Below are 27,400 nucleotides of genomic sequence, written 5' to 3' on the forward strand. Positions count from 1 at the left end.
TGAGTTGCTGCCTTTGACAGTTTTGATGAGTTAAACAAAGACCAAAGCTGGAAGGAAAAAATAATGAAGTAGTAAATCTGTCATTTATGTCTATGAGGCATGGGTAGGGGTGGGTAGGTTTGCTGAATTCACTTTTCACGGGGCATTGATAGCCTTATGAAGTGGTGGTGGTCTTTAAAATTTACTGAAATCCTTGGGGAAGATTAAAGATAATCCTGGATAGACTTGATGTAAGTTTTGGAATTTAAGGTTAAATTTTAGGTTTCATATTAGGCCATTTAGTATCACTTGGCACTTAGAAATTTCAGCAAGAGCTGGGTGAGGCGTCGTGTGCCTGTAGTCTCATCTATTTAGGAGGCTGGTATGAGGATTGCTTGAGCTCAGGAGTTTGAAAACAGTTTGGGCAATATAGTGAGACCCTGACTCAAAAAACTTCAACAAGAATAATGAAATTCATTATTTTGCTTAGACTACTTTATTGGTTCTATTTATAATTATTACTTTGATTATATGAGAAGTTGTTTCTAATACAGATTACTTAATGGCTTGTCATTCTTATCCAGGTAATAAATTTATATTGCATTTTTTTTTACAGCCCATTTTTCTTTCCTTTTGATACCCGGCAAATGCTTTTTTATGTAACTGCATTTGATCGGGACCGGGCAATGCAAAGATTACTTGATACCAACCCAGAAATTAACCAGTCTGATTCTCAAGATAGCAGAGTTGCACCTAGATTGGATAGAAAAAAAGTAAGTATCTCCCAAAATACTCAACATGAGCTTTTCAAAATCATGGGAATATTAGAAATGGTGGCATACCAAATTATGTCTGTTGAATCAGATCCATTGATCCTTTTCACTTCATTAACAAACCACTGTCTGTACCAGTCAGCTCTAGTGTTGCTGACTTTGTCTCCTGCACTTTTAATCTTTACTTCCAGAGTCATGACTGAATTACAGTGCCGAGACCCAGTCCTACACCCTGACCAGCACTGCCTTTTACTTATTATTTTTCTGTTCATTCCCCTCTTATGCTGAAGATTCAAGTATCTCTTCCAAAAGGTTTTATCTCCAAAATGCTCATAGGACCTATTAGCCATTACATAAAGAAGTCTCTGAGGACTGTGGGAGGAGTCTGTGATGAGAAACAAAGGAAACAAGATATTGTACTTAAAACCATGTTATTTCTGTTTTAATTTGTCTCAGGATTTCCTAAACAGTGGTGATGATGCCATAACTTTAGTATGCTGACTATGGCAGGTCAGAACCAGTAGGTTTCCAGCTTACTACCTGTCTCATCTGCCATCTCCATGCCCCCCCCCCCTTTTTTTTTTCAATCTTCTAAGGATAAATATGCATAGGGCTGCAGCCCTGGATTGCATTGATGTTAGGGTTACAGAGATCTTTTTTCCTCCAACTTGAATTTTCTGTACTTATCATGGGCTGTAGATAGATTAGTTACTAAATTTGAATCTAGTTTTTCTTTACATATGCCAGGATGCTGTTGATGTTTGTAGCAACATAACTACTTTTTAACCTTTCCTAGAGTGTGCGTTTAAAGAAATAATTTTTAACAGTTGGGTTCTCTTGCCCTTCAGGAAATGCCACCTAGTGATTAAAGTGCATTGTCAGTAGAGTGTAATGGTTTGCTCATGTCTGTACTTTCTTTGTAGCGAACTGTGAACAGAGAGGAGCTGTTGAAACAAGCTGAGTCTGTAATGCAGGATCTTGGCAGCTCACGGGCCATGTTAGAAATCCAATATGAAAATGAGGTGAGCTTATAAGTGTAGTGATGGTGTTCAGCTTGACTTGTGCTCTGGATAACTTGTCATTCGAGTTTCTTAATGCTAAGAAGTTGTGAAAGGCAATTGGGAAGGAAATTCACGCAAAAAACTTAAGATGTGCTGTATTTTCTCCTAAATGATTTGTTCAAAGCTCTCTTTTTCAGAAGTTCAAGTGTGTGATTTAAAACATGCTCCTCATCCCCATTCCCACATTAAAGCATATTTGTGCAATCTTTAAAGTTTGTGAAATGAACAGATATTTTAAGGATCTGAGACATAAAAGTAAATTGTACGCTTTCAAATTGTATAATTCTAATAGTTAGTGGATGGCTAGTCTAACCACCACATCAGGATGAACGTCTGCCTTTACCCTAAGTTTCATCAGATCACTTTGCTATAAGTTCCCCTTCCCATCCTCTGTTCTAGCAGTCTTGGTCTGTTTTCTGACCCTGTAAATTTTGCTTGTTGCCAGCTCAATAAATGCAGTCATGTAGTATGTGTGTGATTTTCTTTGACTTGGCAATCATGCTTATGAGATCCATGTTGATGCATTTATCAGTTTATTTTTCTTTATTATTGAGAGTAGTCCATCATACAGATGTACCATAATGTTTACTAATCACCAGTTGATGTACATTTGAGTACTTTTCAAATTTAACTTGAACATTGTGTTCAAGTCCTTCTGTAGACATGTATTTTTAGTTCTTTTGGGTAAATTTTTCAGAATTGAATTGCTAAGTCATTTGGTAAGACATGTTTTAATTTTATAAGTAATATTAAACATGTATAAGTTCTAGTTGCTTCCCATGCTTACTCATACTTGGTATTCTAGAGTTTTATAGTGATAACTTACTATGGCTTTAATTTGCATTTCCCTGATGGTTAATGATATTGATGACCTTTTTATTGCTTTTTGGTCACTCCATATATCTTCTTTGGAGAAGTGCCCAAGAATTTTGTCCAAGTTTTCATTAGTTTTTTTGTTTTATCATTGTTCCTTTTTCTGGATTCAAATCTTTGGTAAATAAATAGTGTGCAGTTATTGTCTTTCATTTTGTGGCAGTAGTTTTCATTTCCTTACAGAGTGTTTTTGGAACAGTATAAGTTTTTAATTTTTATCCAATCTAGCTTATCAGTTTTATTTTTCTGGTTTATGCCTTTCTTTCACTCTAAGAACATCTCCTCTAAACCATGCATTAAGTTAACTTTATATATGGTTTTAAGGGTTGAGGGTTTTGTCCTCCCCAAGACTATTAACTAGCATCGCTCATTGAAAAGACCATTCTTTCCCCTATGAATTGCCTTAGCACACATCTGTTGAAAATCAAATGACATGAATTTTTGAGTCTCTTTCTAGATGTTCTATTCATTTCTGTCATTCTGTACCATCTTGATTAATATAACTTTATATAGTATCTTAATTGGGTAGTGTAAGTCCTCCAATTTCTCTTTTCTCTTTCACAGTTGCTTTGGTTACTCTTAGTGTTTCCATAATTTTAAATAAGCCTAAACACACATCGACAGGATTCTGATTAGATTCTGTTGAATTTTGATCTTTTTGGAGAGAATTGACCTGGTCATAGTACTGCTCCTTCTGATGTAAGAACATGGTGTAGCCATTCACTTATTTAGGTCTTTAATTTTTCTTTGTATTACTTTATAATTTCATGTCTAAAAGTCTTTTTTGCGTGCGTTTTGTTGAATTTCTCTCAATACTTTTTTTTAAAATGGTGTTTAAAAATATTACTGTTCTTTCATTTCAGTTTTCAGTTTGTTGTTGGTTTATGGAAATACATTTGAGTTTTGTATATTGATCTTGTTTTCTGTGACAGTCATAAACTTTATTATTTTTAACAGATCATTTAGGATTATTGTATACCCAGGACTTGGGAAACTTCTGTTAAATGCCAGATAGTAATAATTTCAAATTTTGGGGTCTTATGGTATCTATCACAATGGACTTGTAAAAGTCACAAGGCAATATATAAGTGAATAAGCTTGGCTGTGTTCCAGTTAAACTTCGTGGTTACAAAATTTGAAGTTCAAAATCATTTTCACACATCTTGAAATACTATTCAAGATGTTTTTTAACTGTTCAGAAATGTAGCAGTCATTCTTAGCATGCAAACATTACAAAAACAAGCGTTACAAGAACACAACAAAGCTGTGATTCGACCACCAGCAGTAGGTTTCTGACCTGTATTGTAGACAGCCGTGATGTCTGTGAATAAAGATGGCTTTACTTCCTCCTTTCTAATCTTTGTCTTTTGAGATGCTTTTTGTTAGGTAAGACAGTACACCAAAAGCTTTAAGTAAGTAATGCCTTTTTTTTTTTTTTGTATATTTTAACTACAAATAATAAAAATAAAACTGAGACTTTTGTGTTCTCTGAAGGTCTTATGGTTTAAAATTAACGAACTTCCCCTACCAGTTAATTATTTATAGTAGCAGACTGCTTTGCCCTTTAGTTTCCTTATCTGTAAAAAGTGGGTAGTAGTACAATCTCAAAATTGTGATGAGTTCATTTACCTGAAGAGTTATGAAATACATGGTAAGTACTTTATCTGATAGATTTAACAGTTAACCCACAGTATTGTCTGTAGATATCCAGGTAGTTTAAATCATGACTTTCCCATCATTTTTTCCTCCTCATTAAAACTTGAACATTCAGTCACCAAAATTAAAACTTAAGTTGTTGTTCACTGAGAAGTATATAGCATGCTAGTGATCCAGGATGTTACAGAATTTTCACACTCAAAAGATTACAGAATAGCTGGGGAGGCACAAGACAAAAGCACAAAAGGGTGTGTGGCAAGTGAGTGGTATGGGTGCCAAGTGATAAGGCTTTCATACTCTAGGGGTCCTGTCTTGGGGATGTGGGGAAAGGCTTGTGGGAAAGTAAGCTGTTCAGTTAGACCTTAGTGGAGTGATGCGGGGGGGGGGGGGGGGGCACTGGCTTCCAGCAGTAGGTGGGGCTGAATCATAGATGGGGAGAGGTGGTAATTGGTGAGTTCTGCTCTGGAAGTGTCATTTGTTTTCCATCCCTCCCCATCTTGGCTTTTGCTCAGAGGATATAGTTCTTATATGTTTACATATTCTTGTTTCTTACTTAAATGCTACAAAACCTTTGCTCTAACCAACTTGGTGTGCTTGCTTTGTTTAAACATGCTTTCTATTTTTTTTTATTCCAACATACTTTTCTCTCGCCAGGAATATCTTTTCCATCCTTCATGGTTCTGTTCAAATTGCATCTTACATGAAACATAAACAAGCTCAGAATGGCCTCACACTGACTGTTCTAAGACCAGGATTGAAATGCTGGTGCAGAAATCAAGGTTCTATGATCTTCCTTGATGGGTCTTACCTATTGCAGGACCTGGCTTCACTGGGGGAGGAGGTGGTCCCCCTATCCTTTAAGCACTGGCTTTAAAGATGCATAGGGCTGTGAAGCTGTGAATCATAATCAGCTGTAGAAATTACTTAGGAAGATTTTATGACTAACTCCAGAAGAATTCTAATCTGAAATATCACATCAACATCACTTGAATCTTTAATTGGAATGATAAGTAAGCCAGGGAAGAATCAATCAGTCTCTGGGCTTCAAAAGCCACCCAGATCCTAGGACTTAAGTCTACAAAGCACTTGGTCTCCTTGGGATGGTGAAAGGTTGGGGGCATACATTGAAGCCTGGTGTCTCTACTTACTGTGTATTTAGGCAAGTTCCATAAACTCAGCATTGTCCTCATCTCAACCATGGGTATAATACAAGCATCCACCTTGTCATATTGTTAGAATGATTAATGATCTAGAAGATGTAAATCAGGTAGAACATTGCCTGTTGTACGGGAAGTATTTTTGAGGGGAAAAGACTTGGGTTTGAAGGCAAGTTGTCAGCTTTTATATATTTTTGTTTCTAGAGCCTTACTGAGTTTCCTTCCTTTAAAAACAGAAATGAATCAAAACCAAAGTAGCTACCTTTTTCACAGAGAGACTGGGTAGAAATTTTTGTCTAGAAAGGTCTGTGTGATCTATAGGGTGCTGGGTAGCCCCAGGTGGGCCATGTGTTGCCCGTGCTGTTATCACCTAGGCCTTCTTCCCCTGGAGACTCATGAAGGAAGCACCTTCAGTTACACCCGTGGGATTTAATGTTTTAAGTTAAGCCTGTTTTAGTATTTGGATGAAAGAAATAGACTAATTGAATCAGTGACTACTTCTTAACATGGGATAATTTTATACCAAAAGAGAAAGAATTAACTAGTTTTTAAGCACCCCATCTGGTGGATGCCAAGTATTACTGCAGGGTTTTTTGCTTTTTCTTCCTTTCCCTCTCCTCTTTCCTCTAGTGCCTTGGATTTAGTGGAGAATGAAGTATACAAGGCTGCTATTGTTATAGAGTATTTCTTTTGTTTTGGGAAGGCTGACATACATTCATGTATGGCTGTGTGGTCAAGTGATGTTAAGATAGTATAAGGTGACTTTTGAGTGCCATATGAGAGAAGAGTGGCTACGGCGGTGTGGCGGAGGCACACAATAGTGAGGCAGTATTCCTGGCCTGTTGGAGAATGGGGGTGATTAGAACATCATGAGCAAGGGTAGAGTCAAGGTAGAATAGTGAAGGCCAGTGGTCAGAGATGTTGGGAGGAAGCAGGAGAGAAATCATAGGATGTCAGACCACAGTGAGAATTTTGCTTCAGGTAAGGTAGGAAAGCATCAGGATGTGAAGGAGTGCCGTGGGCTTCTGTTGCTTCTGTTTGCTAATGTTCTGTCTTGCCCTGTGAGAATAGGGTGTTGGGTTGGGAATGCCATTACAGAAGTCATTTAGAAGGCTCCAGCAGTAGACAAGATAAGAGAAAAGGCAGTTGGGTCAGATTGCCAATTATTTTAAACTATTGAGAGCAGAGCTTAGTGTGTGGACTGTGGGGAGCAAGGAAGAAGAGAGCCAAGAATGGCTGCAAGGTTTCCATTGGAGCTTGCCTTGTGGGATGACTAGTGATGCCATTTACCAATGTGGAATCCTAACAGAGGGGTGGTGGTTAATCAAGTCATCTTCGTGTTCCACCTGATCACCGTTTTGAAAATCAGTTAACTCTGGTGACTGCATTTAATCTTTTAATCTGTTTTATTTCATTTTTTAAAGTAAATATAGCCAGGCATGGTAGCACACACCCATAATCCCAGTGGCTTGGGAGACTGAGGCAGGAGGATTGCAGGTTCAGAGCTAGGCTTAGTGAGGCTCTAAGCAACTTTAGCTAGACCCTGTCTCAAAGTAAAAAAATAAAGGGCTGAGGATGTTGCTCGGTGGTTGGGTGCCCTTGGGTTCAATCCTTGGTGTCCCCCTCACCCGCCCAAAAAAGGGTAAATGTAATAAGGTAAATAGTGTCCTTTGTGTTGTCCACACTGATACTTGGGAAGCTACAGGGTGAGGTGCCCAGAGAGTTCCAGTCACAGGAACAGTGGTGAAGCTGAGAGCTTTTGAGAAGCAGAGAGAGAAGCCTGGAGGAGGAGGGGTCCTGGCCATGTGGGCTGGCATTTGGCTGTACTGTATTGGCCAGCCTAAGGTGCGGAGGGAAGCAGCTGATCTGATTTGACTTTATTTTATATTATGGAGAATTTTGAGCATACATATGAGTCTAATGAATCCCTATCTACCTCTAATCCACCTTGGCCAGCCCACCCCATCCTCATTCCCACCCATGTCTTCCTCTTCCATGTTAAAGTAAAGCAAAGTCCAGACACTCTGTGGTTCCACCTATAAATTTATATTTCAGTTTGTATCTCTAGCAGATAGAGGCTTTTAAAAATAAAACTACCATTCATTATCATATCTAAAAAATAATAAAAATTCCTTAACATTATCACATATCCAGCCAGTGTTCACATCTCTCCATTGTCTCATAAAAGTCATGTTTATTTTTTTTTAAATAGTGCCTTTTGTTTACACGTAAACTATAAGTGAAATGTAGCCTTCTTGACAAATTTCAGTTAGGCTATAAATTGTGATGTGAACTTGTCATTAGCTGCAGTCTTTTCTTTATGATCTGAGTTGGTAGGATCTTGCTAGAACATGAAGAAGTGATGAGGCTGTGAACACTGCCCTAGGGATGTTCATTTCATGCATCTTGTGGAATAATGGCTTCATTCAAGGCTGCATGGATACTTTTGGAGCTTATTTTTTAAATGCCACTACCCAGGCACTAAACCAGATTAAAATCTTGTATGATGTGGCCTCCCCTCCATTGTGAATGATGATAAAACTCTTAGGAACTTGAATATACTGTGGGGGCTTAAAAAGCACTTAAAAGTGTCCTGTCAAGGCTGTTGGCCCTGTGGGTGCTAGGGATCCAGACCTTCCTTATTTGTATTTCCGTAAACCTCTATTAAATGGCTACCTATAGGAGATGCGAAGTGACTGAAATATATTTTCATGTGAAATATGTAAATATGTAATTAAGTTTTGGTAAAGTATTTCAATAAGTGCTGAAATATAACCCCTGAGATGAAGGGGACATACCATTTGGCAGCAGACAAGGAAGCTCCTCCTGAGAAGGTGATATTTGAGTTAGATTTGGAATAACAGTTCACCAAAGAGAAAAATGGGAAAGACATTTATACCCAGACAATGCAGTGTTGTTCCCTGAAAGCAAGACATACAGCTGTGGCATTACCATCAGTACTTTTATCAGTATATAGACTTAAAGCTGTATGGCTAAAATATTGGGGCCATGGGAATAGGAAATGTGTGAAGGATTGCTAGTTCGTGTTCCAGATTATCAGGACTGAAGAAATGTCCAATTAGGACATTTGGAAAATCTCTAATGCATCCTGGTAAACAGTTTGTCATTAGTGTCCACGTTGCCAAGAAATTGGCTGGTGGGAGGGAAATAAAGAACCTTAATTTCTAAAATTTGAAATCAGTTGGCCAGGCATGGTAACATACTCCTGTAATCCCAGTGACTACAGGAGATCAAGGCAGGAGGATTTTACATTCAGTGCCAGCCTCAGCAACTTAGTGAGATCCTGCCTCAAAATAAAAAGGGCTGGGGATGTAGCTTCCTGGTGAAGTGCCCCTGGGTTCAACTCCTAGTACCAAAACAAAACAAAACCAAAACCTAAAAGATAAAATCCTGAAATCATTTTACTTTCATTTTTGTAGGTTGGTACTGGTCTTGGGCCTACACTGGAGTTTTATGCACTTGTATCTCAGGAACTACAGAGAGCTGACTTGGGTCTCTGGAGAGGTGAAGAAGTAACTCTTAGCAATCCAAAAGGTAATTTAATCTGTGAGTCAGCGAGTATGTTATTCAGGTAATGGAATTACAGTTTATGAAATATCTTTAATTTCTATTGAACCATGTTCTCTGCCCTTGCTTTCTAGCATTTATATTTTTCTCATTAACCAAACAGGGAAGGTCCTTCAGCTCTAGAGGACTTATTCATTAATCTGCTCTTACTCAGTAATCTGCTCTCCAGTTTTGAGAACCCTGAATTTCTTAAGTGTTCTTAGTTACCAGGTTTTTGGTTTGGTTTGATTTGGTTTGGTTTTGGAAATATCATCTGAAGTTGGTGAATTGCTCGTTTTACAGGAAGCCAAGAAGGGACCAAGTATATTCAAAACCTCCAGGGCCTGTTTGCGCTTCCCTTTGGTAGGACAGCTAAGCCAGCTCATATCGCAAAGGTTAAGATGAAGTTTCGCTTCTTAGGAAAATTAATGGCTAAGGCTATCATGGATTTCAGATTGGTAAGTTTAGGATTATTTGTTTTTCTACAATTTTGGTGTACAGTGTTATGTTAAAGTACCTTAGTCCCCTGCACTCAGTGCTATATTTTCGGCACTGCTTCTCAAACTCTAAGGTGCATATGGATGCGTGGGGATTTTATTAAAAATGTGAGTTCTGATTCAGTAGGACAGTAGTGAACTGTCTGACTGCCCAAGACAGTTTCAGAGCAGCATCTAGGGGATGTCCAGTTCCACTGTGAACCACTTCTTGAGTAGTCAAGGGTTCAGACAATCAGGCAACATTACTAATAACATTAATTATATTTAAAAAATTGTTTGACATTGCATTTTTAATTTTAAGCATGAACATATAGCTGAACCTTGTTAAATTTTCATTAATGTGCTCTTGTGAAAATAACTCAATCAGTATTCATGGAGGTTTGAATATTTCTGGACTTTTCTTCATTTCCTCTTCTCACAATTTCTGAGATACTTTATCAGTATATGTAAGACGTTTTCATCTGATGTCAAATTCACAAGCTTACATTTATGAGTATGGACAATTTATCAGTTATTTTAGAAGTTCCGTTGTTTTTCTGGTTAAATATAATGAGTTCTTCACTTAAACCCCTTGTTTCATAATATTTGGTAATACAAACTACAGTGGAATTGAGTTTACTTGACTCAAAATAGAGTAAAATTCCTCTAAATACCTTTTGGTATTTCACAGGCCGTCATGTAAAACGTATTATAGAGAATATATGTCCACCATTGGAAGATTTCCTTTTTAGTGCTAGTGTTTACTGAAGTCTTCATCATTCTGAATTCCTTTGCAAATGATTAGGGCACTGAATTGAAGTATTCAATTTCACGTAATGGGAGAAAACAGTTCCTACATTATTTTCTTTCTTGGGCATTATTTGACCTTTAAAATGACCTAAGAGATTTGAGGTAATTCCAGAAGCTCATTATGACAGTTTAAGTGTTTTGCATGTTCTGTTTCAGGTGGACCTTCCCCTCGGCTTACCCTTTTATAAGTGGATGCTACGGCAAGAAACTTCATTAACATCACACGATTTGTTTGACATAGACCCTGTTGTAGCCAGATCGGTATATCACCTAGAAGACATTGTCAGACAGAAGAAAAGACTGGAACAGGATAAATCCCAGGTAGGCTTAGTAGAGGTGGTTAAGAGGATCAATTCTTTATTTTAGGAAGATCAGTCTTTGATAAGTGGTTTGTAATTGAACCAGTTGTTGTTTTATGTTGAACTTTATAATAGAGATTGTTTAATAATATTTTTATACTAACTGAAATGTACTATTTTACAGTAGGCCAAATAATCTATAACAACAGCAAGTAATTAGCATACAACTTGATTTCCAAATAAAATATCCTTCCAAACAAATGATAAATAAAAACCTTGTTTATTGACTATATAGACTGAATATCTAGAGATTTCAGAAAGGTCTCTTCGAAGGTCCTGGTAAATGTCCACTTTTCTTGGGAGCACAGGTTGAGGTTTCTCTGTTATATCTCATGGATAATCTGAAGTTTCATATCATTACTATATTTTTTGATGTACATATTAACAAATTTAAAAAGTCATTTGGTGCAATCTGAAATTAATAGCAGTTCTGTATCTGGTATTAGAAGAAAATAAGGTTGTCTTGTTTTAAAAGTGTCACCGTCCCAGATAGCTTCTATCTGGGCAGGTAACATAGACCAGTGTTTTGTTAAATCAGCTCTCTTCATAAAAAGTGTAGATAGTGGAGAGTAACAATTGTGTTTCTGAATCAAGGGGGAGTGTCAGTTGTCTTCATGAGTTAGAAAGGAGCATACAGAAGAGGGTTGGGGTTTTAGAGTGCTTTTTATTTTTTTTTAATCAGGGAGATGATTGGTAAGGAGCTTCATTTTTGTTTCCCAAATTGGTAATTATTTTTTAAAAATATTTTTTAGTTGTAATTAGACACAATACCTTTATTTTATTTATTTACCTTTATGTGGTGCTGAGGATCGAACCCTAGCCCAAGTGATTATTAAGTGATGTTTTCTTAGAAAAATGGTTATTAAGAGAAACTAGCATTTAAAGAATGCAAGCCCATTTTTTTTTTTTCCCCATACAAGATCTGATGTGTTAGAATTTTTAGAACAGTTTAGGTTTACATTGACCAATTTAGCAAGTTTTAAAGAACTGCAGTGTTGTTTAGGATAGGGTCATAGGTAAATAATGCCCCTGCCTTCCTCTCTAAAAAAGGAGGAGGAGGGAAGAGGTAAAACTGTGGCATGTTCCAGGTGCCTTACATGTATGAATTTCTTGAATCCTCACAACAACCCTGTGAGAATTAGGTATTGTTGGTGTCTCACTTTACAGGTGGAAAATGGAAGGCAGATAGGTTAAAGCTGGAACTTAAGCCCAGGCTGTTAGATATCCTTGTCATAGGCCATGTGCTACCACAGTTCTCTTCACAGTGGTTTACTTTTGATATTTGTTCTTTTACCCTTTATTATTCCTTATGGTTGTCAGTTTAAAAGTATAAAATTGCATAGTACAAATTCTGTACTCCAGAAATTGACTTATTGTATTAACCAACTTTCAGCCAGAGCATGAGAAACGGCCACATTCTGAAATATCCTATCCTGTTATTTTATAATGTATACAGATGAGGCTGTATACAGATGAGGCTGGGCATGGTGGCGCATGCCTGTAATCCCAGCAGCTTGGGAGGTTGAAGCAGGAGACTCATGAGTTCAAAGCCAGCGTCAACAAAAGTGAGGCACTAAGCAACTCAGTGAGACCCTGTCTCTAAATACAAAAGAGGGCTGAGGATGTGGCTCAGTGGTCAAGTGCCCCTAAGTCAATCCCTGGTACCCCCATCCCTGCCCAAAGTATATAGATGAGGCAAATTGTTTTGGCTCAGATTCTCCCTGGTAGTTAAATTCTCAAAAGTTACACGGAAAATGTGCTAAAACTTAGCTTTCAATTTAATATATGAGGTCTAGATAACAGTAAATTTCTTGTAAACATCCTGGATATATTTGTATATTATGGATTCCTATCCTATGCACTTTGTTTGTATTGCATGTCTACATAATAAATAGATATGAGGGAAGAGACTTAGATTGGAATAATAGTGACTGGAGGTGTGGGGACAGTCTTGACTTTCTAGTGGGTGACTATAAACTAATACCTCCTTTAATTTTTTAAAAAATTGTTTTGCTGAAAAAAAGATGTGAATGAGAAAGCCTCTGTTTGGGAGTCCTCAAGTAATGGATAAAAGCTTAACATGGGTCTTGTTGTTTTGGTGGGAAAGTAAAAGTGCTCATAACCCTCAACAACTACATTTCCTCTTAATCTTAAGTAACCTGCTACTTCCCTTTTCAATTCCTTCTCAATTATCTGGCATCCTAATAACTTTCCTAAACAATTTTCCTTTCCTTCCTTTCTTTCTCTTCCTCCACTTCCTCACTTCCTTTACTGGGGACTGGGATTTGAACCTGTGGCCTTGTGCATGCCAAGGAAGTATTCTACCACTAAGCTATATTCCCACCCCAAGTTTCCTCTTTAAAAAAGTAATATAATAGTCAGAACTTCCTAGCCTTTTGCAGTTTGAATAAGTGATTTTCTGCACCATAATCACTTATGCACAGAGGCACTTCTACTCTGGAAAGCCATTTGCCTTTTACTTCTCTATAGAATGTCTCTTATTTTCAGACAGAATGTGCATTCTTGCACATTGGTCTTTGATTCTTGATCTAATTAACAGTATTTTATATAGAGACCTTTTTAAAAAGTGAGTAATAGTCTGTTTTTATTTTCAGAGTATGATTCAACTTTTCTTAAGATTTTCTTGGAAGCCTCTTTCTTCATCACAGCATTACTGTATGAATACAAATTGGTTATGCTTGGAGGCCAAAAGTAGTTGAAGGAAGCATCTTCAAGGTGTTCTTTAGAGTTGAGCTTTGCAGTGTGTGTGTGTGTGTGTGTGTGTGCGCGCGCGCGCGCGCGCGTGCGCATGCGCAAAGTTAATTACCATTATTAAATAGTACATTCTCTATTTACAATTTCCCAACTGTATTACTCATTATTATCTATTTGGTTTATCAAGATTAGCTTAGAATTTACAAAAAGTTTATCTGGGTTTTTTTGGTTCACTCTTCAGATCAACCATTACTCAAAATGTAACAGACTCTGTGAAATTTGATTTGCATATGCTTAAAGCAAGCAACAGTATCTCTATGTAGAGGATCCTCCAGCAATTTTGTTTCCTAATCCAAAAATAGTTGGATTCTATGGTGCTTAACAAACTTTTTTGTGATCTCAGATTACAGTGACTTGGTCATGTGTAGAGTATGTCCAAAAATAAATGAGTAAATAGGTTTAAGAGATGGAGAAAAAACTCATCATCTGTATTGGATTATATTTTAACAGTGAACTCTTGTGTTTGACACCTTTTTTTTTTTTTCTTCCTACCCTGAAGACCAAAGAGAGTCTACAATATGCATTAGAAACCCTTACTATGAATGGCTGCTCAGTTGAAGATCTAGGATTGGATTTCACACTACCAGGGTTTCCCAACATCGAACTGAAGAAAGGAGGGAAGGATATACCAGTCACTATCCACAATTTAGAGGAGTATCTAAGAGTGCGTAATCATGTGTCTTTTGGGGAACAGGTCAGCTGTGGGGATTAGGACTTTGCCTCTTGTACTCCCATGAAGGGGGAAGAGAAGGGACCTCATTCAGTGAAGCCGGTTCATTTGGCTTCTGCCTACATGGACTGTCGCTTAAGCGAGACCTTCCCTGTTCCCAGACCATTCATGAAGGCCACTTTTTCAGGTCTTAGCTTCTGTTTGCTGTTTAGAGAACATACCAGATATCTCTTTATGCCTTTTATAACCTAAATTACCTATCCTCAAGCTTGGATATAATGCAGGTATACCACATTCCCTTGAAGAAAAAAAGTCCATAATAAGGAGCTGTCACTTGTGTTCTCATTACTGTGTTTCTGCCTTTCCTTCAAAGCAACTAGATTGACAAAAATGCCTCCAAAACATACATGTGTATGTACGTGTGCACACATACACACACACTTCTCTGTTTGGTAAGACTGTCAGATTATTAACTTGTGGGCCTTGACTATTATTTGCTAAATTGAGGAAAAGTAATTTTATATCAAAGTTAAGTTTTATATTACCAGTGTTAGAAGAATTTGTTTTGATTTTATCCTGACACTGGGTGGAAATAGCACTTGTTTCAAGCCAGAATATCTACATACACCTAGGCCTCACTTTTATATACCATCTTGGCTATGGACATCTAGCTTATTCATCAAGTTCAAAGAGAAAACATAGATTAAATAATATCCAAGCTCCCATTACCCATCAAGTTTATAATCTCTTAACTAATTTTAACAGGTAGTAGGACTATTTCTTGTACTAACTATGAAAGAAATTATTAGCAAATAAATAATGTGTAATAATGCTTGTATTTTTCTATCAGCAAAACACTAATGTTTTCATTTCTATCTGAATATGTTCTCTTTCTGTAGCCAGTGGATTAGCCAGGGCTGTTGATAGCTAGATTTGCTTTTTCTTACCCTTAATTTTTATGTACCTGCATGCCCAGGTTCTGCCTATTTCTGAGAGGAAGCATACACTGCAGAAAGGTTGGGTCTCCATAACTTAACTACATTTAAAACTAAGCATCCCACTTTGAAAATCCTTAATAGTTGCTAATTTTGAATCTTGAAGTGTTGTCTTTAATTCTTGATAGAAAATTCTTATCTGGTAAGGTTATGTAAGTATACTGTAGGGTTTTACATAAATGAATTTTTAAAACACACTACATGTAAATGCATTGTCCCACCCCGACCCCCGCCAACACACACCCCATTTTCAAAGCCTGAAGTTGACCTGAACTTTTCCTCATGCAGTTTTCTGAGAGGTAATTTCAAGACTGAACAGCATGGTTTTGTTGTTGTTGTTTGTTTTTTTAAAAATGATCCAGAAAGGCAGTTTACTTTATATTGCCACATATTAAATAGTAGAAAGATATAAAATTTTGTTTTTAAAATACTTTTCTGTTTGCAGCTGGTAATATTCTGGGCACTAAATGAAGGCGTTTCTAGACAATTTGATTCGTTCAGAGATGGATTTGAATCAGTTTTCCCACTCAGTCATCTTCAGTACTTCTACCCAGAGGAAGTGAGTAGCTTATGTCTAAAGAAATGTCCATTTCTTGTTCTGTACCTATAATTATCTTAGTAGAATGTTTATATGCTATCTAATCAAAGACCCTGTTATTCAAAAAAGGAAAAAAAATGGGGTTTGGGAGCAGGGTCTAGAATTTGGGGAAAGACAGAAATATTAAATAGGTGTCCCCTCTAGGAGAGGGGAGTGGGTCCTGATGCAATAGGGTAGGCATAATGTCTCTGTCAGTAGTCACTCTTGATGCTCTTGGTAGAGAATGGGACTTGGGGTGTATGAGGCATACTCTGCAGGTTAGGCTGCAGGGACATTCTCACAATGAAGTGACACTGGGGAGATTTTACCTTTTAAATTTCTGGACTAGATGAAACATTGTTTCATTATCTAAATTAATCCTTGTGCTGGGATGTGGCTCAGTAGTAGAGTGCTTGCCTAGCATGCATGAGGCCCTGGGTTCAATCCCCAAAACACTCCCCACCCACACCCTTAGACCTCTAGCCACACACACACACACACATACTGTGTGTGTGTGTGTGTGTCTGTGTGTGTGTGTGTGTGTCTGTGTCTGTCTGTCTCTATCTCCCCCACCTTCTCCCTTCCTCCCTCCCCTGCCCCCACTCCAGTTAATCCTTGAAGTACAATAAGACTCTCAAAAACTACTTAATTGGTAGTGAGATGTCATAGAAAGGCCTAATTGTATTAGGTTTAACAGTTTAGAAACCTTGTTGTTTGCTTGTTTATTTAAGAGTTTTAGAGTGCACATTTATTTACTGTCTGACTCTGGAAATCTTGGAGTGACTTAGTATTTTAGTCTCAATTATTTTTATGTCCTCTTTGATTTGCTGCTTATTTAAGTATGGCATGTTCTTGGCACTTAAAGGGACTGTGTGTCACCTGGAATTGAAAGCAGCAAGTATGGTTTCTGGAATTGAGGCCTGGTTCTTATGCATCATTTAGCTGCATAACCTTATCCAAGTTATTGTATCTGATATGACTGTTTCATCTGTAAAATTGGGATAATCCCTATCTTATAGAATTGGAATGAACTACAATTTATAGGATAATGAAAATTGAACAGATACATAATATACTTGACATTGAGTGACATATAATATGTATTAAACTCCATTTTCCTTGAACTGAATTTTCTCAAACTTGCAGTCTTCCACAAATGGGCAGTTAACCAGAGGAAAAATGTCTTAGTTTGAAATTAGTGTTCCATTTCATAAGGACACAAAAATACTTCTTATTTTTATTTTCGGTCCCCAAACAAACATCCATGTGGCAAAGATGTGCCTCTTTATAAAATATAAAACCCTGCCTGTTTGCTGTGTCCCACTTTAGCTTTCTGGTCTACTTTTCTCTAGCTCAGTTTTGGATCTCTTGACTTCTGTTACTCTGTTCTGTTAACTGTATTTCTGAAAACCAGAATTTACTGGAAAAAAAAATCCCCCTGGTTGGAAGCAGATTATCAATTTGCATCCTCTAAAGTAATGATACAGGATAGGAAAAGTAGAATTCAGGGTATCAAACCCTTCTCTAGAATCTAGTCCCTGCAGATGCACAGGATACCTATTAATGTGCAACCGAAGAGGAAAGGAAATATCTGAATGTGATAGAAGAGCACAGCCTATGAAGAGGTCCTAAAGCAGAAGGTTTCAGTACTGAACATGATACTCCTACTCAATGTATAGACTTTTATTTTCACTCAGGTTTACAGATTTCTTCTTTAATCATTCTCTATCCTTACTTAAACTCAAAGCTGGATCAGCTCCTATGTGGCAGTAAAGCAGACACTTGGGATGCAAAGACCTTGATGGAGTGCTGCAGGCCTGACCACGGTTATACACATGACAGGTGAGCACTGGGTCTGCCAGCTTTTCATCTGATAGCCACAAATTTGGAAGGGGTGTGTGTGTGTATACAAAAGTTTACAGCTACCGTCATTCCTTGTAGATTTCAGCTAAAACAGCCAAACTAACAAATTTGATTTCATAGTGAATTGTAATGAGAATACACATGCAACCATATTGAAATTATCTGGGGTTGCAGATTGGGTAAATTTTAAAACTGTATTTTATCATGAAGAAATAATTTTGGTATATTTCTTTTTGTAGTCGGGCTGTGAAGTTCTTGTTTGAGATTCTCAGTAGTTTTGATAATGAGCAGCAGAGGTTGTTTCTCCAGTTTGTGACTGGAAGCCCACGATTGCCTGTTGGAGGTGGGTATGATATGATGTTGATACTTAGCTATTACTCTACCTGTGGTTGTACATGTGTGTGAACTTCAGTACCAGCATAGAAGATTCTTAACTATTCCAATATCATAATGTTGTAAGTTTTCAGTTTGTTTCTAGAAGTACATTAAGATACCACTAGCAGAAATATTCATAGAGATTATCTTGAAATAGAATTACATGTAATGCTACTTCAGTAAAATTCTATGGAAGTTGTACATCATAAATTTTAGTTGACTTAGATGAGAGTAGTGGATTGTTAAAATAATTAAGTTGTATTAGTACTCTGTTTTAAAAACTCAGAAAATGAAACTGTTAGGCAACGATTTTAAAGTGATACATAAATAAAGCAGGTTCTAAATATGTATTGAAAGTAGTTGGCAGGCAAGAAAGAATGCCTTATGCGTGTAGTAATACCATACAGCACAGCAGTGTAATGTTTTCTGAGAGTAATAGCATTGGGGGGTGGGGGAGAGAAAAACAACTCACCAAATTCCTTGGTCTGTCTGCTTTTTCTCTTACTCAGGATTCCGGAGTCTGAACCCACCTTTGACAATTGTCCGGAAAACATTTGAATCAACAGAAAACCCAGATGACTTCTTACCCTCTGTAATGACTTGTGTGAACTATCTTAAGTTGCCGGACTATTCAAGCATTGAGATAATGCGTGACAAACTGTTGATAGCAGCAAGAGAAGGGCAGCAGTCATTCCATCTCTCCTGATCACAACAAGAAGTCAGTGTCTGCCTGTTACAGCAAAAGAAAAAAAAAAATCATGATTTCTTTTCTAACTGTATCACCTGAGTCAAGGAAACATGTTACGCCTTCTTGTTGTAGGAAAAACGGCTTGCAGATTATAAAGAGACGCTTGGTTGATATTCATTAATGGCCCCATGGACTTAAAAGTGATCAGGCCCTAAAGCGTTGTTGTGATGAGGTTTCTTTAGCAAGTTCTTGTTTAAATTATCATTTATTTGATGAGTGAAGTTTTTAACTTGCTTTGCTGTGTGAAATTTAAAAAAGGGATGTTTTTCCAGGCTGGAACAATAAATGTCGCTGTGCAGTTTAATTCTGGGCTGTGTGTATCCATCTAGCTAAGTCTGCAGTTTTGTTTCTTCCAGAGACAAATCTTTTACATTAAGTGCAGAAATTAAAGTTCACATGTATTTGACAACTATAGTTGAGTAGACCAGCTCTCTGTGCTTCTTAATTCCCTATAATTTCCTCTCCAACACATTATTCTCTGTGCATTTCACACAGGGTTTTGTTGTTGTTTTTAATACAACACTCACAGTTACGTTTCCTGAGCTGTGAGCTTTTGTTGTCCCGTGTTCTCTCAAATTAAAATATAATTTAAAATTCATTACGTTGAAATAATATTGTCTATAATTCAGCCTTTGTAACTAGGTAGACTTTTCTTATAGCTTAGTTTTAATAGAGTTGTAGGGTATTTCTGGCTTTTTACCAGTCAACACACTAGGACTGTTTACATGGCAATTCTAGCAGCAACAGCCTCTGGGATGGAGAAGAGGAAGGTTCATTCATTTCTTTTGTGTTGGCCAAAAATTCTACAGCTTGGGCTGGCCAGTATTTATTCTATGACCAGAGCATTTTAAATTAATGTAAAGTTTTAAACAAGCAGTTTTCATTCCCTCTTAGAGTAAAAATAGTTTATCCCTTGTTCTTATTTTAATTTCTTTTCTCAGTCTTCTTTCTGTCTTTCACTCTTCTTCCCCTTCTCCCAGTGCTAACTTGGGACAAACAGTTCAGCCTTTGCCTCCACACAGATAAACACACCTGTAAGCGATGCTGTCCATTTGTTTGATGTGCTGACTTCTCAAATCTGCAATAATCCATCAGGTTAATGTTTTTACCTGAAAATAAATAAAGTTTGCTTCACCTTTTTGTTTATAGTTCTGTGCTGTATGCATAGTGTTCAACTGTACAGATGTATGTATACCAATGCAAGTAAATCACATCTCCATGATTTGGGTCATGGTTGATTTTACTAGTAAACAATTTATAATAGTAACTTAAAGATCATAAAGTGTGGAAAGAAAACAGAAGATTCCTTCCTTCTAAGGTTAAAAATTAAGTCGGTTACATAAATTAGAATTTTCCATACTTCATCTCTTTGAAAATGATAGAGAAGCCATTTTTTTAACTGAACTTTGAGAAATCAAGTTTACCAATCTTCCAAAGTCTTAATTTACACAGAAGCTCCTTTCCCCGTCCCACCACCCAAGAAGAAACTTAGTGTCTCATTTAGGGTATTTCATTCTTTTACACTTACATAGCCTTGTATGAAAAATCCTCTCCTGAGAGTTAACTTGGACAGTAATCCCACTAAATGGGGAGAATGGGACAGAAGAATTGGGGGCTGGGGAGGCTCCTGTCCTTGAAGAGGCTGATGAATGCATAGCTTTGTCCTGAAATTGGAGTTGGGTTTCTGCAGTTTCACCACTGACAGCATAGGAGCCGAGCAGGTTAGTTGGGTGAAATTAATGACTGCCTTTGTTATCAGTTCCAATATCTTTTCACAAACAATACAGATTTTTCTCATTTTTAAAAGACGTGTATGTAGACAAAATAATGTTTCATATTAAAACATCTAGATTTTGCATTTTACCCATGGTGTAGTCCTGGTAGATTTGGCCTCATTGATTCCAGCATCTAAGGAGGACATAAGTGCTTTTGACTTCGACTCTGGAGTCGGAGTGTTTGAGTGTCAGTAGTTACCAGTTTTCAGTCTTATTTCTTCTTTCACGCATGGGACGTTTGATTCATTTGGGTCAGGAAAACTCTTCCCGATTTAAAGCGCTGTCTCTTGGCAGAGGTCTTAATGCCTCAAAAGGAAAAAGCGTGTACTTCATTTGCTGTTTCTCCAGCAAATGGAGTTAATTTGCTCAACAGTCCTCTCAATAAGCACCAATTCTAGTATGCTTTAAACACGTAGACACTTGGGTAGTGATTTTTCCTTTAATTCTTGCTGAAATGAAGTCAACCAGATGTTGTTTACAGCCGTCACAAAATCAGTATTGTCATGTAGTTGCTCATCTGATCTGCTTTGTAAGAACATGTTACCTGTTGCACTTAGGTGGTTAAATATCACCACCTATCCCTATCCGCCCACAAGTAAAGTAAGTTCTGGTGTCTGATGGGGAGCAGGCACAGGTGCAGTCTAGATGTCTTAGCCACACCACTTGTATTAGGATTGCAGATTCCTCCTCAAATGCTTGGGCTCTGGTTCTCCATGTTTGTAATCAGAAATTTCTTCTATGAGGAAGTAGTATGCTAAACGTTTCTCTTTTCTGGGTTTGCCTGTTAACTCTTGAGTTGGATACCCCATGGAAAGGAGTGGTGTGCTGATTGGGACACTCTTTTCCTGTTCTGGAGTGACTTCCCTAAGGCATCTTGCAGAAAGGCCCAAAAGCTAGGGGACAGAGCACCAGCTTCTGCTTCCAGGAATTGCATCCAACTTGATTTTCCACAAGAAGGGTTATCCCGTACAAATTATGAGTTTGAGGTTTCCCTCTAGTTCATCATGGGTTGAGGCTGTCCCCCTCAATTCCTGTTAGTATGAGCTCAGGAAGTGGGAAATGCCATTGCTAATCCAAGAAAAAATGTGGTAAAATACTGTGCTCAGTCACAAGCCAAATCCCTTTTGGGTGATTCTGGAGGCCATTCATTCCCCATTAGCAGAAATTATCACCCTTTAATTTACCAATTTTAGGCTTTATTTGGGGGGGGGGCATTTTGTTTCCTCTGTTGTAATGAGAACATTGTTTGGAAATGTCATATTCTGTATAATTCTCTGAGAAATGGTTTTGTATGAGTCGGGTTTGACACTGCAGTAGTTGGCACACACAGTACCTTAAGGAGAACCTAGTGACAAATCTCTGAAAATTCTTTATTACCTCAAAAAAAAAAAAAATCTAGAATAGCACTTACATGGAAAGAAAAAAGAATTGGCCATTTTCCAAGAAATTGAAGTTAACGATACTTAAGAAAAAGTTCATAACTCTCGAAGACTTATTCCGCATAAAGGAGGCATTCTTTAATAATGGAAGAGGTGGTTTTATTTTTACTACAAGCCTACTCATTACCAAACCTATTACCAATTGCTGATCTGTGTAAAGTGGTTTTTTTTTTTTTTCTTTTATCTGAAACAGTGATTTATATGAACTGTTGGAATAATGGAACCTCAAACTACAAATGTGTATGTAAAATTGCATAAATGCACTGACTTCCTTCTCCCTGACTATATTTTTTAATAAACAGCATTATCCTACATGGTCAGTTTTATTATGCACAACTAGAGGGTTCTTTGGAGGAGTGGTGTTTATATGGCTGGTTTGGGGGAAGGTTATTTTGCTAAGTAATGTAGCAATCTTCTCTTTTTTGGAGGCAGAGAGTGGAGAACAGTACAGAAGACATTTAGAGAGATGGCCCTGTTACTTGTGAAGAGACATTTGAACTTGCAGAAGGTGCTCCTGTGAACTGGTGAAATGGTGCCTTTGGGATTGGAAAATATGTGAAAATGTGCAATCAACTCGGTTGGAAGAACATGAAGTCACTGTTCACAACTGGTTCTCTACCTGTTGCTGGAACGGAAGAAAGAATTGATTTAGGAAGTGAAAGAGAGATGGGTTTTTTAAGAGTAATAACTGGTTTTGTTTTTTGGTGTGGAGGGGTTTAGGCTTTTTGCTATTGAGAAATGAAAACAAAAACTGTGTACACACATGCACACAGACACACATTGTCTTGGTATAACTGCCTAAGGAAAAAAAAACATTTTTCCTTTGATGAATCTCATGGTTGGTGAAAGGACTAAGTCACACATGAAAGGTGCTGCTAACTCCATGCCTTCCATGAGACAGGAAAAGATGGCAAGTTCATGACCAACTTGCTATCTGTTACCACTTCTGTAGGGACTGGTTAACTGCACTTGGTTGGTGTAATTGAACTGATGTCGGCATGTTAATTGATTATATGGATGAAGTTTTACATCATGGCAGTTGTTGGGTACACAGTCTCCCTTTTGAGACCAAGGCATTGAAAGTCCACCACGCGTTTGAAGGAGAATGGAATGTGTGGCCACTGCATTACAACTCTCATATAACATGCGCTTACTGAAGCCACATGTTCCTGGCATTTGTCTCAGCCAGATGTGAGACCTCAAGTTATTCAGTTTGCCACATCAATTCCCCTCCCATTTGAGACATGCTGGGAGGTCACAGCTGATGCTTCATAGGAGTATTGCTGTCCTTATGTAAGAATCTGCAGGGGAACCCCAAAATGCATATTTAGTCCTCAAAAATTTGCCTTGAGACTTTGACACTCAAAGTCTCTCAAGTGCCCTCTGTGGCTTTGAGGCAGGCACATGTGTTAGATGAGTACACTCTCACTGGGAGCTGAGGTTTTAGTAATAGATTTTATCCTCTGAGGCTAAAAAATATGTCAAAATATTCATTGGAGACATCATGTTTGGAATTTACATTATTAAGAAAATTATACTGAGGAATGTCAGGACAGAAGACTCAAGTCCAGCTTGAAAAAGGACGAGTTACTCACTGTTAATGAGCAGCTGCTACTTCCTGAAATGATTGTAAAGTTGGTAGTTATACAAGGAAATCCCAATGGGCTCAGTCTGTTATTTCCTTTTTTTCCCCCTTTGCAGTGCTCGGACATCATGGCAGTTGCTCCAGGGCCTGGAGCATGCTAGGCACTTGCTCTTCTATGCTCTCAGCTCCTGCTGTTCCTTTCTTAATAAGGGAATTTTGGGCCTTTGTTAAAACTTACTCATCCAGTCAGTCCTCTTCTATTCCCATTGCCTGGCATGCATGAGGCCCAGGTTGATCCCCAATACCCAAAAGCAAAACAAACAGAATCCAGAAAACAGATCATACAACTCTTGGAATCTAGGAGTCCCTGGAGGTGTGATAACTCGCACAGCTGTGTAAAGGGCTTTCTGAAAATAACCTTGGTAGAGCCTGGAGGCCTGACAGAGCCCTGGCTCACTTTCCAGCCAGGAATGTGACTCCTAATCTTGCTGGGCCTTATTGTCTGCATTTGTCAAACCACTTCAGTGATCACTGGGGTCATGCTTTAATGTCATTGGAGTCTCAGATGTTGATGCTTTGAAATGTCTTCCGTATTTCTCAAGGCACAGGCACTTTGGTTGGCACAATTCCAGGTGGAGGGTTGAGCAAAGCATCTGACATCTATGCTTCCAGTCATCATGAAAATCTTAAATGTCCTCTAGTACCTCCAGGTATCCCAGATGGAAGCGCTATATTCCCCTGGTTGAGAAAGCATGATCACATGTGGCAGCTTTGGGAGCTTTCTACTGTCACACGCAACCAATTATTGTAGTTAGTAACTGATAAGCAGGTGCAAGAGGAATGCAAAAGTTACCTTTAGTCAGAGAAAGCCACAGTTCTTCCCTACCACTTCCTTCTATAGGAAGGTGTCCTCTGACCTCTGACCTCCAGCTTAAAGGAGAGCTTCCACAGCTGTCCCATTTTTCTTAACTAAATCCACTAAGAAGAAAAGTTCAGTGGTTCTGATGATGTTAAATATTCAAGTCAGAGCTTTCGACTTTCTTTTCTCTTTACATACCGTTTAAAATTACGGTTATTATAATTATACATAATGGGGGAGTTATTATGACATTCATACATGCTTATAGCATAATTTGCTCAATTGCATTTCCCACTATCTCCCCTTGTTGTCCTCTCCACTTTCCTCTTTGGTCTCTTTCCTCCTCTCTACCTGTTCTCCCTTCTGTTTTCTTAAGATCCCCCCCCCCTCCCTTTTTAAAAATCTTTTCTTCTCTCTAGCTTGGAATCTGGCTTATTTCACTTAGCACGATTCCATCCATTTACCAACAAATGCCATAATTTCATTCTCCTTTATGGCTGAGTAGAACTCCATTGTGTATATAACTTACACTGTATATGTGTACCACATTTTCTTTATCCATTCATCTATTGACAGGCACGGGGGATGTTTCCCTCCCTAATTTGGCTATTGTGAATTGCACTGCTATAAATGTCGATGTGACTGTATCCCTATAGTATGCTGATTTTAGTCTTTGGGATAAATACCAAGGAGTGGGACAGCTGGGTTATATGGTGGTTCCATTCCTAGCCCTTTGAGGAATCTGCATACTGCTTTCCAGAGTTGTCATACTAATTTGCAGTCCCATTAGCAATATAAAGTGTACCTTTTCCCCTGTATCCTTGCCACCTTTTATTATTATTTGTATTTTTGATGATTGCCATTTTAACAGGAATGAGATGAAATCACAGTGTAGCTTTGATTTGCATTTCCCTGACAATTAAAGATGTTGAACATTTTTTTTGTATATTTGTTGGCCAGTTGTATTTCTTCTTTTGAGAAATGACTGTTTAGGTCATTTACTCACTTATTGACTGGGTTATTTGGGGGGTTGGAGGTTTTTCTGAGTTCTTTATACATTCTGGGTATGAATCCCTTTTTTCTTCTTTTCTTTGACTTTCATGTCTTTTTTTTTTTCTTTTTTCCACATTTCCCCATTCGCAGTGCAGACCAGGCACAGGGCTGAGGAGTGCATGGGGTCGGCTTCCTCTGCCTCTTCTTTCTATATAGTCAGTGAAGAACACAGCCTGTGGTAAGCATCAGGAGGCCTGTTTTTAAGCCAGTCCCTTGCCATTTTTGTTACCATAGCTCTGTAGATAGTTTGAGATCAGGTATTGCAATGCCTCCAGCCTCATCTTCTTGCTCTGGGTTGCTTTGGGTATTCTGGGGTCTCATTCTTCCATATGAGTTTTAGGACTGTTTTCCCTAGGTCTGTGAAGAGTGTCATTGGCATGTTGATGAAGGTTGCATTAAATCTGTAGATTATATACACAAAAAGTTTGAAGAAATGGGTCAAGAGAATTGCTTCTGTCCATACCTCCCCACAGCAGTCAAGTGGAGAGAGACCCACCAACCACATTTCTTCAGGAAATGAGAACAGGGGAGCATTTTTAACTTAATTTATGTATTAGCTTCTGGGGCTGCTCATTGATTATGAGTAGAGAACAGTATGATGCACTGAATGCAAATTACTACAAATCAGTATCACGGGCCAAAATCCAGGCCTTAGCCAGGTCACACTCCCTCTGAAGTCTCTAAGAGAATCCATGTCTTGCCTCTCCCCACTGTGGTGGCTTCTGCAGTTCTCTGCTAGAGACCTCATCCTTGCAGGGTCTGCTCCCTGGTCACCCTTCCCTTCTGCAAGTCTCTTTCTTTCAGGGACAGGTATGATTGGACTTAAGTCCACCCAGATAATCAGGATAAGCTTCTCTTCCTAAGTTCTTTAGCTTTCACCTAAAGGTAAAGCCTGCGCCATTGCCATATAAATATTCTGAGGTTCTTGACATGTCCTTAGGGAGCCACTATGGAACTTGAAAAAGCATAGTAAAGTTTTAGAGATGAGAAGCAGAAGCTGCTGATGCTATTTGCCAATGGTTCCTTGTTTCTCTTCCAGGAAGGTTTTCTTCCAAGAAAGTCTACCGTTTATAGGCTCCCACGTCTGCCAATGGTTCTGTGTGGGCCTGAAGGTTAAATGACAAAAAGAAATGAGAGCAACATTTGAGTTTAAGCAACATGGCAACATTAAACAAGCAAAAGTTTGAGTAACTTTCAAATTGGGGCTGAGGGAGTCAAGCTTTCTAAGTTCCTCTTCTGTCTGCTATGAAGAGGTTCTCACCCCCGCCCAGGGTTGTTGAAGATTAAGTGTTGAATGAAATACCAGCTGAACTCTCTACCCATGTACCCTCACCTTTCTCCTCAAAGATAATTGCAGAATTCACTGGAATTCTTAATGGAAAAAGAAACCACCTGCATAGCAGATGAACAGGAGGGTCCCTCCTCCCAAAGGCCGCCCCTGTGTGACTCTCCGGATTCCCTTTTGTGCAAAAATCTCTGGGTGTTGCTCACACATATTTTCAGCAAGTGACAAGCAGTGACAAGAGGTAGCTGAAGGAAGGAGCAGGCACAAGTTTCAGCAGAGGGCATTGGGACCCCAGCTGCGATGGGAGCTTCCTCAGTCTGTGACCTTGAGCAGATTGCCTGGTCTCTCTGAACCTCTGTGTCAGAGGGTGAGGTGAGTGTAGGCATCACCTCAAAGGCCCCGTTGAGCCCAGCAGTGCCCAGCAGGCATGTCAACTCCCTTACTAGCAAACATGCTGGCACCCTTGGTGCAGCCCTAGAGGTGGCCAGGATTCCCCTGACCTTCACTGTGTCACTGCCATGTGCAGTCCTCAGGGAGGCGTGAGGCCAGGAGTGGACTTCCTTGCCTGTCTTTGGTTCTCGGGAGTGGAGGATCCAGGGTCATATGGGGAACTCAGGAAAGGGAGAGGGATGACACTGATTCAGACTCATCCCACAAAGAGGCCATCAGAGCTCCCCCAATACCCAAAGG

General features: G+C 38.5%; 1 protein-coding gene and 1 pseudogene across 19 annotated transcripts in view; one reads left to right on the forward strand and one right to left on the reverse strand.

The window, feature by feature from the left end:
- Positions 1 to 19,018, forward strand: part of Trip12 (thyroid hormone receptor interactor 12) — a 148,088-nt gene extending 129,070 nt beyond the window's left edge. For all 19 annotated transcript variants that reach the window (XM_071619576.1, XM_071619575.1, XM_027941980.2 and 16 more), the window contains 10 exons: positions 596 to 752; positions 1,676 to 1,774; positions 8,940 to 9,054; positions 9,370 to 9,524; positions 10,509 to 10,673; positions 13,986 to 14,150; positions 15,597 to 15,710; positions 17,476 to 17,570; positions 17,831 to 17,934; positions 18,476 to 19,018. In XM_071619576.1, the coding sequence (XP_071475677.1) occupies positions 596 to 752; positions 1,676 to 1,774; positions 8,940 to 9,054; positions 9,370 to 9,524; positions 10,509 to 10,673; positions 13,986 to 14,150; positions 15,597 to 15,710; positions 17,476 to 17,570; positions 17,831 to 17,934; positions 18,476 to 18,672 (1,366 nt within the window). In that variant the 3' untranslated portion in view covers positions 18,673 to 19,018. The remainder of the gene's footprint in view (positions 1 to 595; positions 753 to 1,675; positions 1,775 to 8,939; positions 9,055 to 9,369; positions 9,525 to 10,508; positions 10,674 to 13,985; positions 14,151 to 15,596; positions 15,711 to 17,475; positions 17,571 to 17,830; positions 17,935 to 18,475) is intronic.
- Positions 19,019 to 25,495: 6,477 nt separating this feature from the next.
- On the reverse strand, positions 25,496 to 25,620 carry LOC114097995 (small nucleolar RNA SNORA51; annotated as a pseudogene).
- Between the last annotated feature and the right edge of the window lie 1,780 nt (positions 25,621 to 27,400).

Source organism: Marmota flaviventris, chromosome 11 (genome assembly GCF_047511675.1).
Source record: "Marmota flaviventris isolate mMarFla1 chromosome 11, mMarFla1.hap1, whole genome shotgun sequence".
Classification (NCBI taxonomy): domain Eukaryota; kingdom Metazoa; phylum Chordata; class Mammalia; order Rodentia; family Sciuridae; genus Marmota; species Marmota flaviventris.